Source organism: Astyanax mexicanus, chromosome 11 (genome assembly GCF_023375975.1).
Source record: "Astyanax mexicanus isolate ESR-SI-001 chromosome 11, AstMex3_surface, whole genome shotgun sequence".
NCBI lineage: Eukaryota > Metazoa > Chordata > Actinopteri > Characiformes > Acestrorhamphidae > Astyanax > Astyanax mexicanus.
In genome coordinates this window covers 47,356,107-47,366,833 of record NC_064418.1, presented here as the reverse complement: position 1 = coordinate 47,366,833, position 10,727 = coordinate 47,356,107, and the positions used below count along the sequence as shown (strand labels likewise).

The 10,727-nt window shown below is 36.3% G+C and overlaps 1 protein-coding gene across 1 annotated transcript; it reads right to left on the bottom strand.

Annotated features, from left to right (window-relative positions):
- Positions 1-708: 708 nt before the first annotated feature.
- LOC125804992 (Fc receptor-like protein 1) lies at positions 709-9,359 on the bottom strand. The gene is made up of 9 exons (XM_049485129.1): positions 9,350-9,359; positions 7,660-7,890; positions 5,826-6,182; positions 4,387-4,626; positions 3,893-4,156; positions 3,620-3,810; positions 1,748-1,825; positions 902-982; positions 709-762 (listed from the first exon to the last, which is right to left on the bottom strand). Exons 1-9 carry the CDS (start codon positions 9,357-9,359, stop codon positions 709-711), a joined length of 1,506 nt encoding a protein of 501 aa, XP_049341086.1.
- Between the last annotated feature and the right edge of the window lie 1,368 nt (positions 9,360-10,727).

Here is a 10,727-nt window from a genome sequence, read left to right as displayed (position 1 = left end):
TTTGATAATCCATCTTCCTCTTGGTTATAATTTCAATTTGTTAAAATCAAAGAAACTCATCATTTTAAGTGGTTTCTTTTTTTTCTCAGAGCTGTATATGTATGACAAATTAAACATTAAGAAAATATATATATATATATATAAAACAGCCCAATACAAATGTAAGTACACTATTGAGTAAATTTGTTAAAACAAAAAAAATAAAAGCATCTTAAGATATTCCTTATTTCTTACTGCTTTAGATAAAATATAAAAGTTCTCATTTTCTGAGAGACTCATGAAACTAATTTATATTTCTATATTTATTATATATAAAGAAACACTATTATACAGCAACAACTTTTATTACAAAGTTGATAAAACATTATTTACAGATAATACAATTTTATACAATAGTGAGTTTATCCACTTTGTTTTCTATGATTGGTGAGGGGGACTGAAAGAAGAGGAGAATTTCACTTAAACAGCAGAGATTCAAATACAAGACTAATAGACTAATAGATGAGAGTTTTGTGGAACTCCATATAACTTCTATCCACCACCAGACAGAGGAGCTTTGAGTGAATCTGACTGAATCTCTTTCTGACTTTAGGACAGAATCTGATGAGTGATGATCTCTAAAAGCTGTCTAATCCCAGAAATGCTCCTCTGTTCCTCTATAAAGATCTGAATCTTCAGCAGTGAATAAAGAGGAACTGAACACGGCTGTTAGTTATTCTCCTCGTCTGGAGCTCCGCTCTGCACCGGGGGAGGAGCAACAACCTGAACACAACACACACAGAAACACACAGAAACTGTTATATACTGAACACACACACACAGATCACAGAAACTGTTATATACTGAACACACACACACACACACACACACACACACACAAACACACACACTGCAGACTTACTATCAGAGTGTCGTACTCAGAGGACGTCCTGGTTGCAGGGTTGAGAGTTGAGTATGTATCGTTGGCAGAGTGTGTAGCGTGCTGAAGATAAAACAATATTAACATTATTTATAACTAAATATACTTTATTTGGTTGATGTTATATCAGTTATTTAGGATATCTGCAGGATAGAAACAGCTAATATTAATAGTATAATGGTTTCTCTTTAACATTAAGAAAACACGTACCAGTAATTTAACTAATTTAATATTTAATTATTACATGTTTTAAGATATTACATTATTTAGAGCATTTATTTGCAAAAAAAAAATTGAAATGGCTGAAATAACAAAAAAGATGCAGAACTTTCAGACCTCAAATAATGCAAAAAAAACAAAACAAGTTCATATTCATAAAGTTTTAAGAGTTCAGAAATCAATATTTGGTGGAATAACCCTGGTTTTCATGCATCTTGGCATCATGTTCTCCTCCACCAGTCTTACACACTGCTTTTGGATAACTTTATCCTGCTTTACTGCTGGTGCAAAAAAACAAGCAGTTCAGTTTGGTTTGATGGCTTGTGATCATCCATCTTCCTCTTAATTATATTTCAGAGGTTTTCAATTTGGTAAAATTAAAGAAATCATTTTTAAGTGGTCTCTTATTTTTTTTTTCCAGAGCTGTATATGACTATGTTTTGTCTTTTAAGGGATCCTGGGGGAATGCTGGTGGCAGGCTGAGATGTTTTGCAAAGAGATCTGTAACGTAATGATGGTCCACTGTGGATTAAATTCAATGTTACCTAATTATACTAATAATAAGAACACACAAACACACACATACACACATACACTGCACTGACTTACTGTCAGAGTGTCGTACTCAGAGGAAGAGGTGGTGGCGAGGTTTAGAGCTGTGTACGTGTCGTCTCCAGGCTTTAGAGTCTTTTAGAGAGAGATGAGGAAACACAGATTAAAGTCTATATTCAGTAAAACTCTATAGGAACATTTTTATAAACAGCTTCAGTAGAATCTTCTCTCAGTACCTGAACATCAGCACCTCTCTCTGCTCTCCTCTTCCTCCTGATCTCACATTAAACACAAAACACATCTTTAACTGTTTCCATTTGAGGCTGCAGTTTTATGTTGAGGTTAAAACTGCATTTAGACAGACAGTTCAGATATTCAGTGTAATAATGAAAGAATAATGTTACTCACTGAACGCACAGAACAGCAGTAAGAAGAGAGAGAGCCAGAGCAGGAATCAATCCAACAGCTGCCCAGACTGCATACTGCTTCCACCAATCAGCTAAAGGAACTAAATAAAACAATATACTGCAGTTTAGCTCCACCCATTCAGCCTACAGCAGTTTGCTGTATATATACACTCCACTCCAAAAGTATTGAAACAGTGAGGCCAATCCCTTTATTTGTGTTGTAGACTGAAAACATTTGAGTTTGACATTAAAAGATGAATATGAGAATATGAGAATATGAGAAATTAATATTTCCAGTTATTTACACCTGGATCTGAAACACACTTCAGAAAACAGCACCTTCTGTCTGAACCCACCCATTTTTCACGTGAGCAAAAGTGGTGGAACATGTGACTGTCAGGTGTGTTTTATTGCCCAGGTGTGTCCTGATACATTGATTATTCAATCAACAATTAGCGCTGAATATCAGATTCAGATTTGGCTTTTGCCTGTGCAGACTGAGCACTTACAGAAAAGCAGAGTGGTATGTGAATGAAAATAAGCAATTGTGATGTTAAGAGAAGGTGTAAAAATCAGAGCCATTGCAAAAATTTTGGCCATAGCCGGTTGGACATTCCATTTGTAATGTTCTGAAGAAGAAAGTCGTCACTGGTGTACTGCATTAAAGATGTTAAACAGGTAGACCAAGGAAAACTACAGCAATTAATGACATAAACATTGTGTCTGCTGTAAAGAAAGACGCTAAATCAACTATAATTACATCAGCAACAACCTACAGGTCAGAAGTCAGTCTAATTTTCATAGAAAAATTCATGCTTCCCCAGAAGATGAAAACCACTATTAGCAAGAAGAATAGGAAGGCCAGGCTGAGATTTGCCAAGAAGCACAGAGACATGCCTATTTACTGATTATGGACTGATGAGACAAAGATTAACCTTTACCAGTGTGATGGAAAGGCTAAAGTGTGAGAAAAAAGGATCTGCTCATGATCCCAAACATACCAGCTCATTTGTGAAACTCAGTGAACTCATTAATCTACATAAATTTTCGCAGCAGGAAAATTAACTCACAAAAAAGAATACAAAAGTTTAGTGATTTCAGTGATTCAAAGGATTGATGCAGTTATTGCAAGCAAAGTATTTTTGACTAAATATTAAATTCTTATTCACTTTAATCGTTTTAATATTTATCTGTTACAACAGTCTTGCTCACAAAAAATGATGGAAAAAAAAGCTGAAATATTGATCATATTTAATGTCAGATCCAATTATTTTCAGTCAACAGCAGGAATTGGCCTCACTGTTCCAGTACTTTTGAAGGGAGTGTATATGTAAATGACACCACAGAGAAACAAGTAGCGGAAGTAAAACTGATTTTCTTCAATTTAACACTGAATTTCCTACAATAATTTGTCTTGATTGTTCACAAATAGCTGAAAATAGTGTAAAATTTATTAAACATATAACACACCTGTTGTAAACGGCCACTCTGATGAGTTGGATGATCCATATTGATTCTCTGCCAGACAGTAGAAAACTCCAGCTGTTTCAGCAGCTAAAGTTAAATTAGAGCCGTTTCTAAAAGGTTCAGAGCTGCTTCCTGTCTTCCTGAACCAGGTGTAGGAGCTGGCAGGGTTGGAGTCGCTGACGCACACCAGCGTGATCGAGCCGTTAAACCCGTTAAACTCAGATAGAGATGGAGGTCTGGGAGGATCTGAACAGCACAGAGACTGAGCTAATCACTGAACTTCTTACACTCAGAAGAAACAGGATCATACAGAACAAACTGCACTTACAGAACACGTCCAGACGGGCGGGTGCAGAGCTGTGCTGTCCGAGCTGGTTGAGAGCGGTGCAGTAGTACAGTCCGCTGTGCTGGGAGCTGATGTTGGTGATGCTGTAATTCTGGCCTGTTCCCAGTGATTCATTTACACTTTGTTTAAACCAGTTGAAGGTGAGAACAGGAGGATCTGCATCACTGCTGCAGGTCAGAGTCACTGAATCTCCCTCCATTCTCTCTCCAGAGGGAAGAACAACCGCTCTGGTCTCTTTAGGAGAGTCTAAGTGGAAAACAGATATTAAAATACTCCTGATTATATATTAATCTTTAAATGGACTGAAAACTAAACACATCATTGGCATGTTGGAAAAAGAATAAAGCTCTACTATAATATTTCAGTTTTACATGATCAGATAAACATGATAAAGCTGCCTTCAGTCACATTAACTGTGTTTCCATACAGACGACTGACTGAGAGGTAAATTAGTGAATGTGAAAATCTGAACTCACACACTGAAGCAGAGCTGAGATCACTGCCTTTAACAGCACAGCTGTAGCTGATCTCTCCTCTGACCACAGCTACAGAGCAGGAGGAAGATCTACACTCAGATACAGGCTGTATGGTCCTGTACCAGATGTAGGTGGAGTAGGACTGAGAGCACATCGAGCTACAGGTCAGTGTTACTGTCTGTTCTTCTGCAGGAGCAGCTGCAGCACCTTCCACTTTCACCTGCAAACCTTCAAACCCACCTGAAACAAAGAGACTTAGAGTTAGTGACCGAAACTCTCAGCCTGAACAGGACAGATGTCATAAACAGCACAATGATAATAACTAGATCTAAATACACTGAAAACTAAATACATCACTGACATGCTGGAAGAATACAGAAAAAACTCTCAGATCAAATAATCAGATAAACATGATAAATCTGCCTTCAGACACATTAGCTGTGTTTCCGGTTAGAAGTCAGACTGAGAGGTAAATTAGTGAATTCTGAATGAGAAACACAGTCAGGTTGTCTGTGTGTAACACTAAACCAGGCCTTCTGGATCTCAGTCCTGCAATCCTTCAAGCATATTATCGTTCTTGTATTATTGTTCTTTTCTTACACACTAGATTCAACTCCCCCTCTCCCAGACGAAGCATCTCAGACCACCTTCTCTGGGTTTACAGTTCAGTCTTAAAGACCAGAGGCACATCTGATTTTTCCCACAATACCCAGTTTTTCCAGTTAGTGTATTGTTTAACCAGTAAAAGTGCAGTTCAGGTATATTATTACCAAACCATTTACCTTCAGTCAAGCATAACCCCACCTTCTTACAATATAGCAGAATACAGCTTAAAACTGATTTCTTGGGGGAAATGTCATTAAAATATATGGGGATGGGTGAGGCTACACATCATACTACAGCCAGCCTGCAGAGGCTCTAGACTTGTGGTGACATCACTTTTGAGAGACGACGCACTGTCTGTGCTTATATACAGTAACTTGTTCAGACAGTGTTTTACTGTACAAATACTACAGTATCACATGTGGTCACTGGGGTGTTGCAACTTCTAATACAAAATATGAGAGTAACTGAATAAACTGAGTGTAGAATCCAGTAGAATCTGCCAGTGAGATGATAACAGAGTGAGTGCAGTGTAAAGTGATGTCTTACAGACAGCAGCAGAGCGGATCTCCTCGTGTTCTTTCACAGCACAGGAGTAGCTGCCTGCATCCACAGTGCGGTCCCTCAGATCCAGTACAGCTCTGTTCTGCTCAGATACAGGCTGTCCGTTCCTGTACCAGATGTAGGTGGGGTTAGTCAGAGTGCAGGTGGAGCTACAGATCAGCTGCTTTCCTCCTCCCTGTGTGTTCAACACTTCAATCTTCAGACCTGCAGGTGATTTTAAACATGATTTAGTCTAATTTTTATCTGTAGAAATCTCTCATAGTTAAATAAACTTGTTTTATATGATCCAGAACTACCTGTGACAGACAGACGGACTCCAGATCCAACAGTGTAAATACCATCCGGATCATCAGTGATGAATCTGAACCAGTATATTCGAGCATCGTTCGCTCTCAGACCAGTGATTCTCATTCTACACTGAGTCTGGTTATACTGCACTCTCCCCTTATACTGATCATACAGTAGCAGATCTACATACGTATCTCTAGGCCAAACTAACCAGAATGATTCAGTCACTCTGAGTCCTCCAGGGTGTTTATAAGAGCAGGAGAGATCAACTGATGAACCTTCCAGAGCACACACACTATCAGGAGTGTACGTCACTCCCCACTGCTGCAGATCCAGTTTACCTGGAACACACAGAATTACAGTCAGTACAGTGCTGATCAGTCAGTACTGAAACAGTTCTGAACAGTTAAATCAGAAACAGACAAATGAAGAATAATACACATCAGTGGGAACAGCAGAACTGAAATACTGAGTGTGAGTAAAATTAAGTGTGAGTAAAAGTAAGATTTTGTGAGGAAAGTGATTCAGTGCTTGTGTTTTAAATTGTTTTTGCAGGTTGACGTCAGTACGGGGGCTTTTCCTGGTTTTCTCGTTTTTTGTCTATATGTTTTTATTGGTAAATGCAGGTAATGGGGTAGAAGAACAGTTTCACATGCTGCATGCATATATAACTCTGAGTGATCTATTGTATTTAAAAAATGTGAAATAAAGTTCTAAATGCTTTCAAGACAAATGACAACTTTAAAACATTAAGCCACGTATTTAAAACAAAAAATAATAATAGAAAATGTACAGATAAAATATTAATTTATAATAATAATATAAGTGAAAGTAAAAAATAATTGAAAATCTCTCAGTCAGTTCCACACACTGTCTTCCTTTCAGTACCAATGAAAAAACATTTGTTGGAAAGATGTTCACTACTACATTACTTCATTACTTTTTTATTAAATTTAGCTCAGACATCGTCTAAAACAATAAACCCCAATACATTATAGTCTGCGGTGTGTAATCAGGTCTATGCTTTAGATAAGAATTGCAAGTTATATAAAGTGTTGTATAAATTATATAAATGTATATTTAATAAATAAAGTTAAATAAAAAAAACAGTTAATAACCATTTCATTTCTGCTGGTATTTTAAATGGTTCTATAAAGACAGAAAATCTGATCAATCAAATGCTCAGTTCTCACTATTGGCTGGCTTTCTCAGTTGCTGAAGAAGCAAATGAGTAAGGAGTTTGTCACTGTTTAGACACTTAGCTACTACTTTAGCTAGATTACTTTAAATTATATTTATTAAAAAGTCTTTTTGATGGCTACTCTTTAAAAATACATAATAGGTCAACCAACTCCATCTATAAATCTCTGTTTGTATCTTTTAAAGATGAACTAAGAGAAGTATGTCTAGCTAATAGCTAACCTGCAGCATCTGAAGCTGTTCTTTTACACTGTTTTCTATTTCTCAATAAATACGTTTAATGAAGGTAAATAAACTGTTCCACTTCATGTGCTGTAAAATCACATTTTCTGTGCATTATTGAGCCAAACATTACAAACAATTCATGAGGAATTATCAGATTTTGTCAATGAAGTAAAATATGTTGCTGTAATGGCTAGTTTCAGTATGTCAGTACGATGACTTAATAACATAAAAAAATCCATTATTCTACAAAATATTTTTTTGGTACTCCGTTCTCAAAACTGCACTGATAACAGTAGGAACCTCATTAATCTAAAGTAGAACCGGATTTCCTGGTTCTAAACAAACTGAAAGAGTCTTCAGTGACACTGAGAGACAGACTGACTCTGTACTTACAGTCTGAAGTAGGCTGGGCGTAGTTGACCAAACAGGAGTATCTGTCCTGATTAGATGAACTGGTGGAGTCGATCCAAACTGCGGCACTGAATGAACATCCTAGGTAATTTTCAGCGCTCTGCTGGTTACCCCTGTACCACCTGTAGTAACAGTATCCACTGCAGCGGCGATTACAGGTCTGTTTGACAGCTCTCTGTCCTACAACCTGCTGATTCACTGTCCCCTGTAGGACTAAACACACACACACACACACACACACACAAATGTACACACACACACACACTTACAATCTTCTTGCTCTTAATCAGAATCATTGTTTGTGGTGAGTGTGTTTATTTACCTGTTTGTCCAGATGAAGCTTAAATCTATTAAATCCACAGTGTTAAATACCACTGCTAATAATCACATTATTACATTTACAGAATCATGAGCTGCATGAGTACGTGTGAAGATGGGTGGAGATCTGATAACCACAGATGAACTGATCTCAGTTTAAGCATTTAATCAGAGCTTTACAAAATTATTCTCAAAGATCAGCCCTAATCTGCAACATCTCCCCCCTTAAAGCTACAGAAAACAATTTGTCTGAAAAACTAAGTTTATTAAAAAAACATACAATATCTCACAAAAGGGAGTACACCCTTCTCATTTTTGTAAATATTATGTTTTTCATTGGACAACACTGAAGATATGACACTTGCATATCTTACAGTGTAAAGTAGTCACTGTACAGCTTGTATAACTACTTCTATGGCTACTTTACATGATATTAAAGTGTCATATCTTCAGTGATGTTCCATTAAAAAAAGATATAATGTAATAATTATACAAAAATGCGAGGTGTGTATTCACTTTTGTGAGATACTGTATGTCCCAGGTTTCAACAGGCCCAGGGTGTGATACTGAGTTATAGGGATCTGCTGTTGCCTAAAAGTGAGAAAAGGTTTGCTAAATGTTTTGCCAAGATAGCAATAAACGTCTGACAGTTATTGAGGTTTATTGAATAAACCTCCCGTTACTGAAGAAACCATGAATTCAGTTCTGTACCAGAAAACTATTTATTAGTTTGTCTGTTCATCCATGTCCATGAGCTGAACATAATCAGGTTCTGCAGAAAATCAAACATTCCAAACAGAAAAGAAACTTTATGAATGTTTAGGAGTGGCCTGGCCAAAGTCTTCTGCAGAAAAAAAGACGATTTCAAAGCCTGAAATTTGTGACACAGCGGTGATTAATGTATTGGTTAAAATTACCCCATAAATAAAATTTGTTTGTTGTTTAATAAGGGTGTCATGATTTAATATAACATTTTGTGTAAATATCTACATTCGTAAATACACATTAGTACAGAAAATCAGTGAGATGAAAACCTGATTCAGACTTAGTCTAAACACTTTCAGTTCACACACATGGATATTAAACATTTGAAACTAATTAATATGAAAAAGATCAGAAATGGTAATAAATGTAAAAGTTTACCTGCCAGTAAAATGAGGATCACTGCTGCTGTGATATTTGCTGATCTTTGGGGAGACATGGCAGCATCACTCTTTAAACACAGCTGATATCAGAAGATCCAGAAGATCCTCAGTCCTACTGTCCTTCACTTCTGATCTGCTCTGGTCTAAATAGAGAGAAGAGTCAGAAGAAAAGATGACGGTGTGTTCTGCAGTTTCCATTCTGTCCTCACATCTCCCCATAGCTCAGAGCTACTTCCTGTCCTCTGCTGCTCTTTTACACTTCGCTTAAGTATAAATAAAAAAAAGCTTAATTTATTTATTTATTGTGAGGACTATCTGATCATTCTCATATCATTATCAGTAAAGGATTAATGATGTTGAATTTGTATGAATAATAAGGCTGAAATAACTTGTGTAAAACCCTTATATAGAAGAGGTGCGGAGGTGTAAATGTGGTTAAAGGGTAATGAAACAGGAAACAGAAGATGAGAAATGGGCTCATTTCACACCATCAACAAGTGCAGTGTTTGACCACATGACTTTAGACACACTTTAGACAACCCTTAAACTGGGGAGCTCTTTATACAAGTTTAAGTTTAAGTCATATAATATTGTTTTCATACCATAATAGTAATTTTCTTTTAAATCGTAATACATTGCATTTTTTGCAGTATTACAATATATTAAAACATATATAGATAATAATAAATATAATATTAATGTTACTCTTAACTGCTGGACAGGAGGCATTAAACCAATTAATCAGAAAATAATTTTTCAGTCTTTAATTTCCACTGATTAAATTCAGGAGTTTCTGTGACTACCAGACTCTGAATATTTAATAATGATAAGTATAACATTTGCTGAATAAAAATACAGTTAGTGTGAACAGAATACAGGTGTTTCCGTTATTGTGTCCAGCTGTAGCTCTGAAACAGGGCAGGAGACAGCAGGTTCCAGTGGACTGAAGCAGAAATGAAAGGGAATCCTGACTGTTAGAACTTGCAGACCTTAAACTAGAGTAAATGTCCAACACTATTAAATATGATGTATAAAACAATCTAATTAAACAGCTGGATGGAAATCTGGACCCTGCTGACTTTAACATGGACTGACCTCATATTACTGACAGGTTGATCTACACAGGTGGAGTTTGGGAGGTAAACAGGTGGAGAACTGACTCCCTCTACTGGATTTATGGTGTTAAAACTGCATCTCTGTTCACTTCCTGCTCTCACTGCAGTCCTGTAACATAGCAAAGAGTCTTAACTATCAATACGTAACTAAAAAACACACACAAAAAAACATATTAATAAAATTAATAACAATAATAATAATACATACAACAGTACTGCTTCATTACTTTATTTTCAGTCCATGTTAGAAATAACAAATATTGTCATTTAGAGCATTTATTTGCAGAAAATGAAAAATGGCTGAAATAACAAAAAAAGTTCAGCTTGGTTTGCTGGCTTTTGATAATCCATCTTCCTCTAGATTATAATTTCAATTTGTTTAAATCAAAGAAACTCATCATTTTTAAGTGGTCTCTCTTTTTTCTCTCAGAGCTGTATATGTATGACAAATATTAAAATAAAAAAATGTATA

Bases quoted from the DNA above. Each gene is read 5' to 3' on its own strand.
- LOC125804992 (XM_049485129.1), bottom strand. The intron at 3,811-3,892 runs GTAAGTGCAGTT...TGTGCTGTTCAG, and splicing joins CGCCCGTCTGGACGTGTTCT to ATCCTCCCAGACCTCCATCT. The intron at 763-901 runs GTAAGTCTGCAG...TGTTGTGTTCAG, and splicing joins CTGAGTACGACACTCTGATA to GTTGTTGCTCCTCCCCCGGT.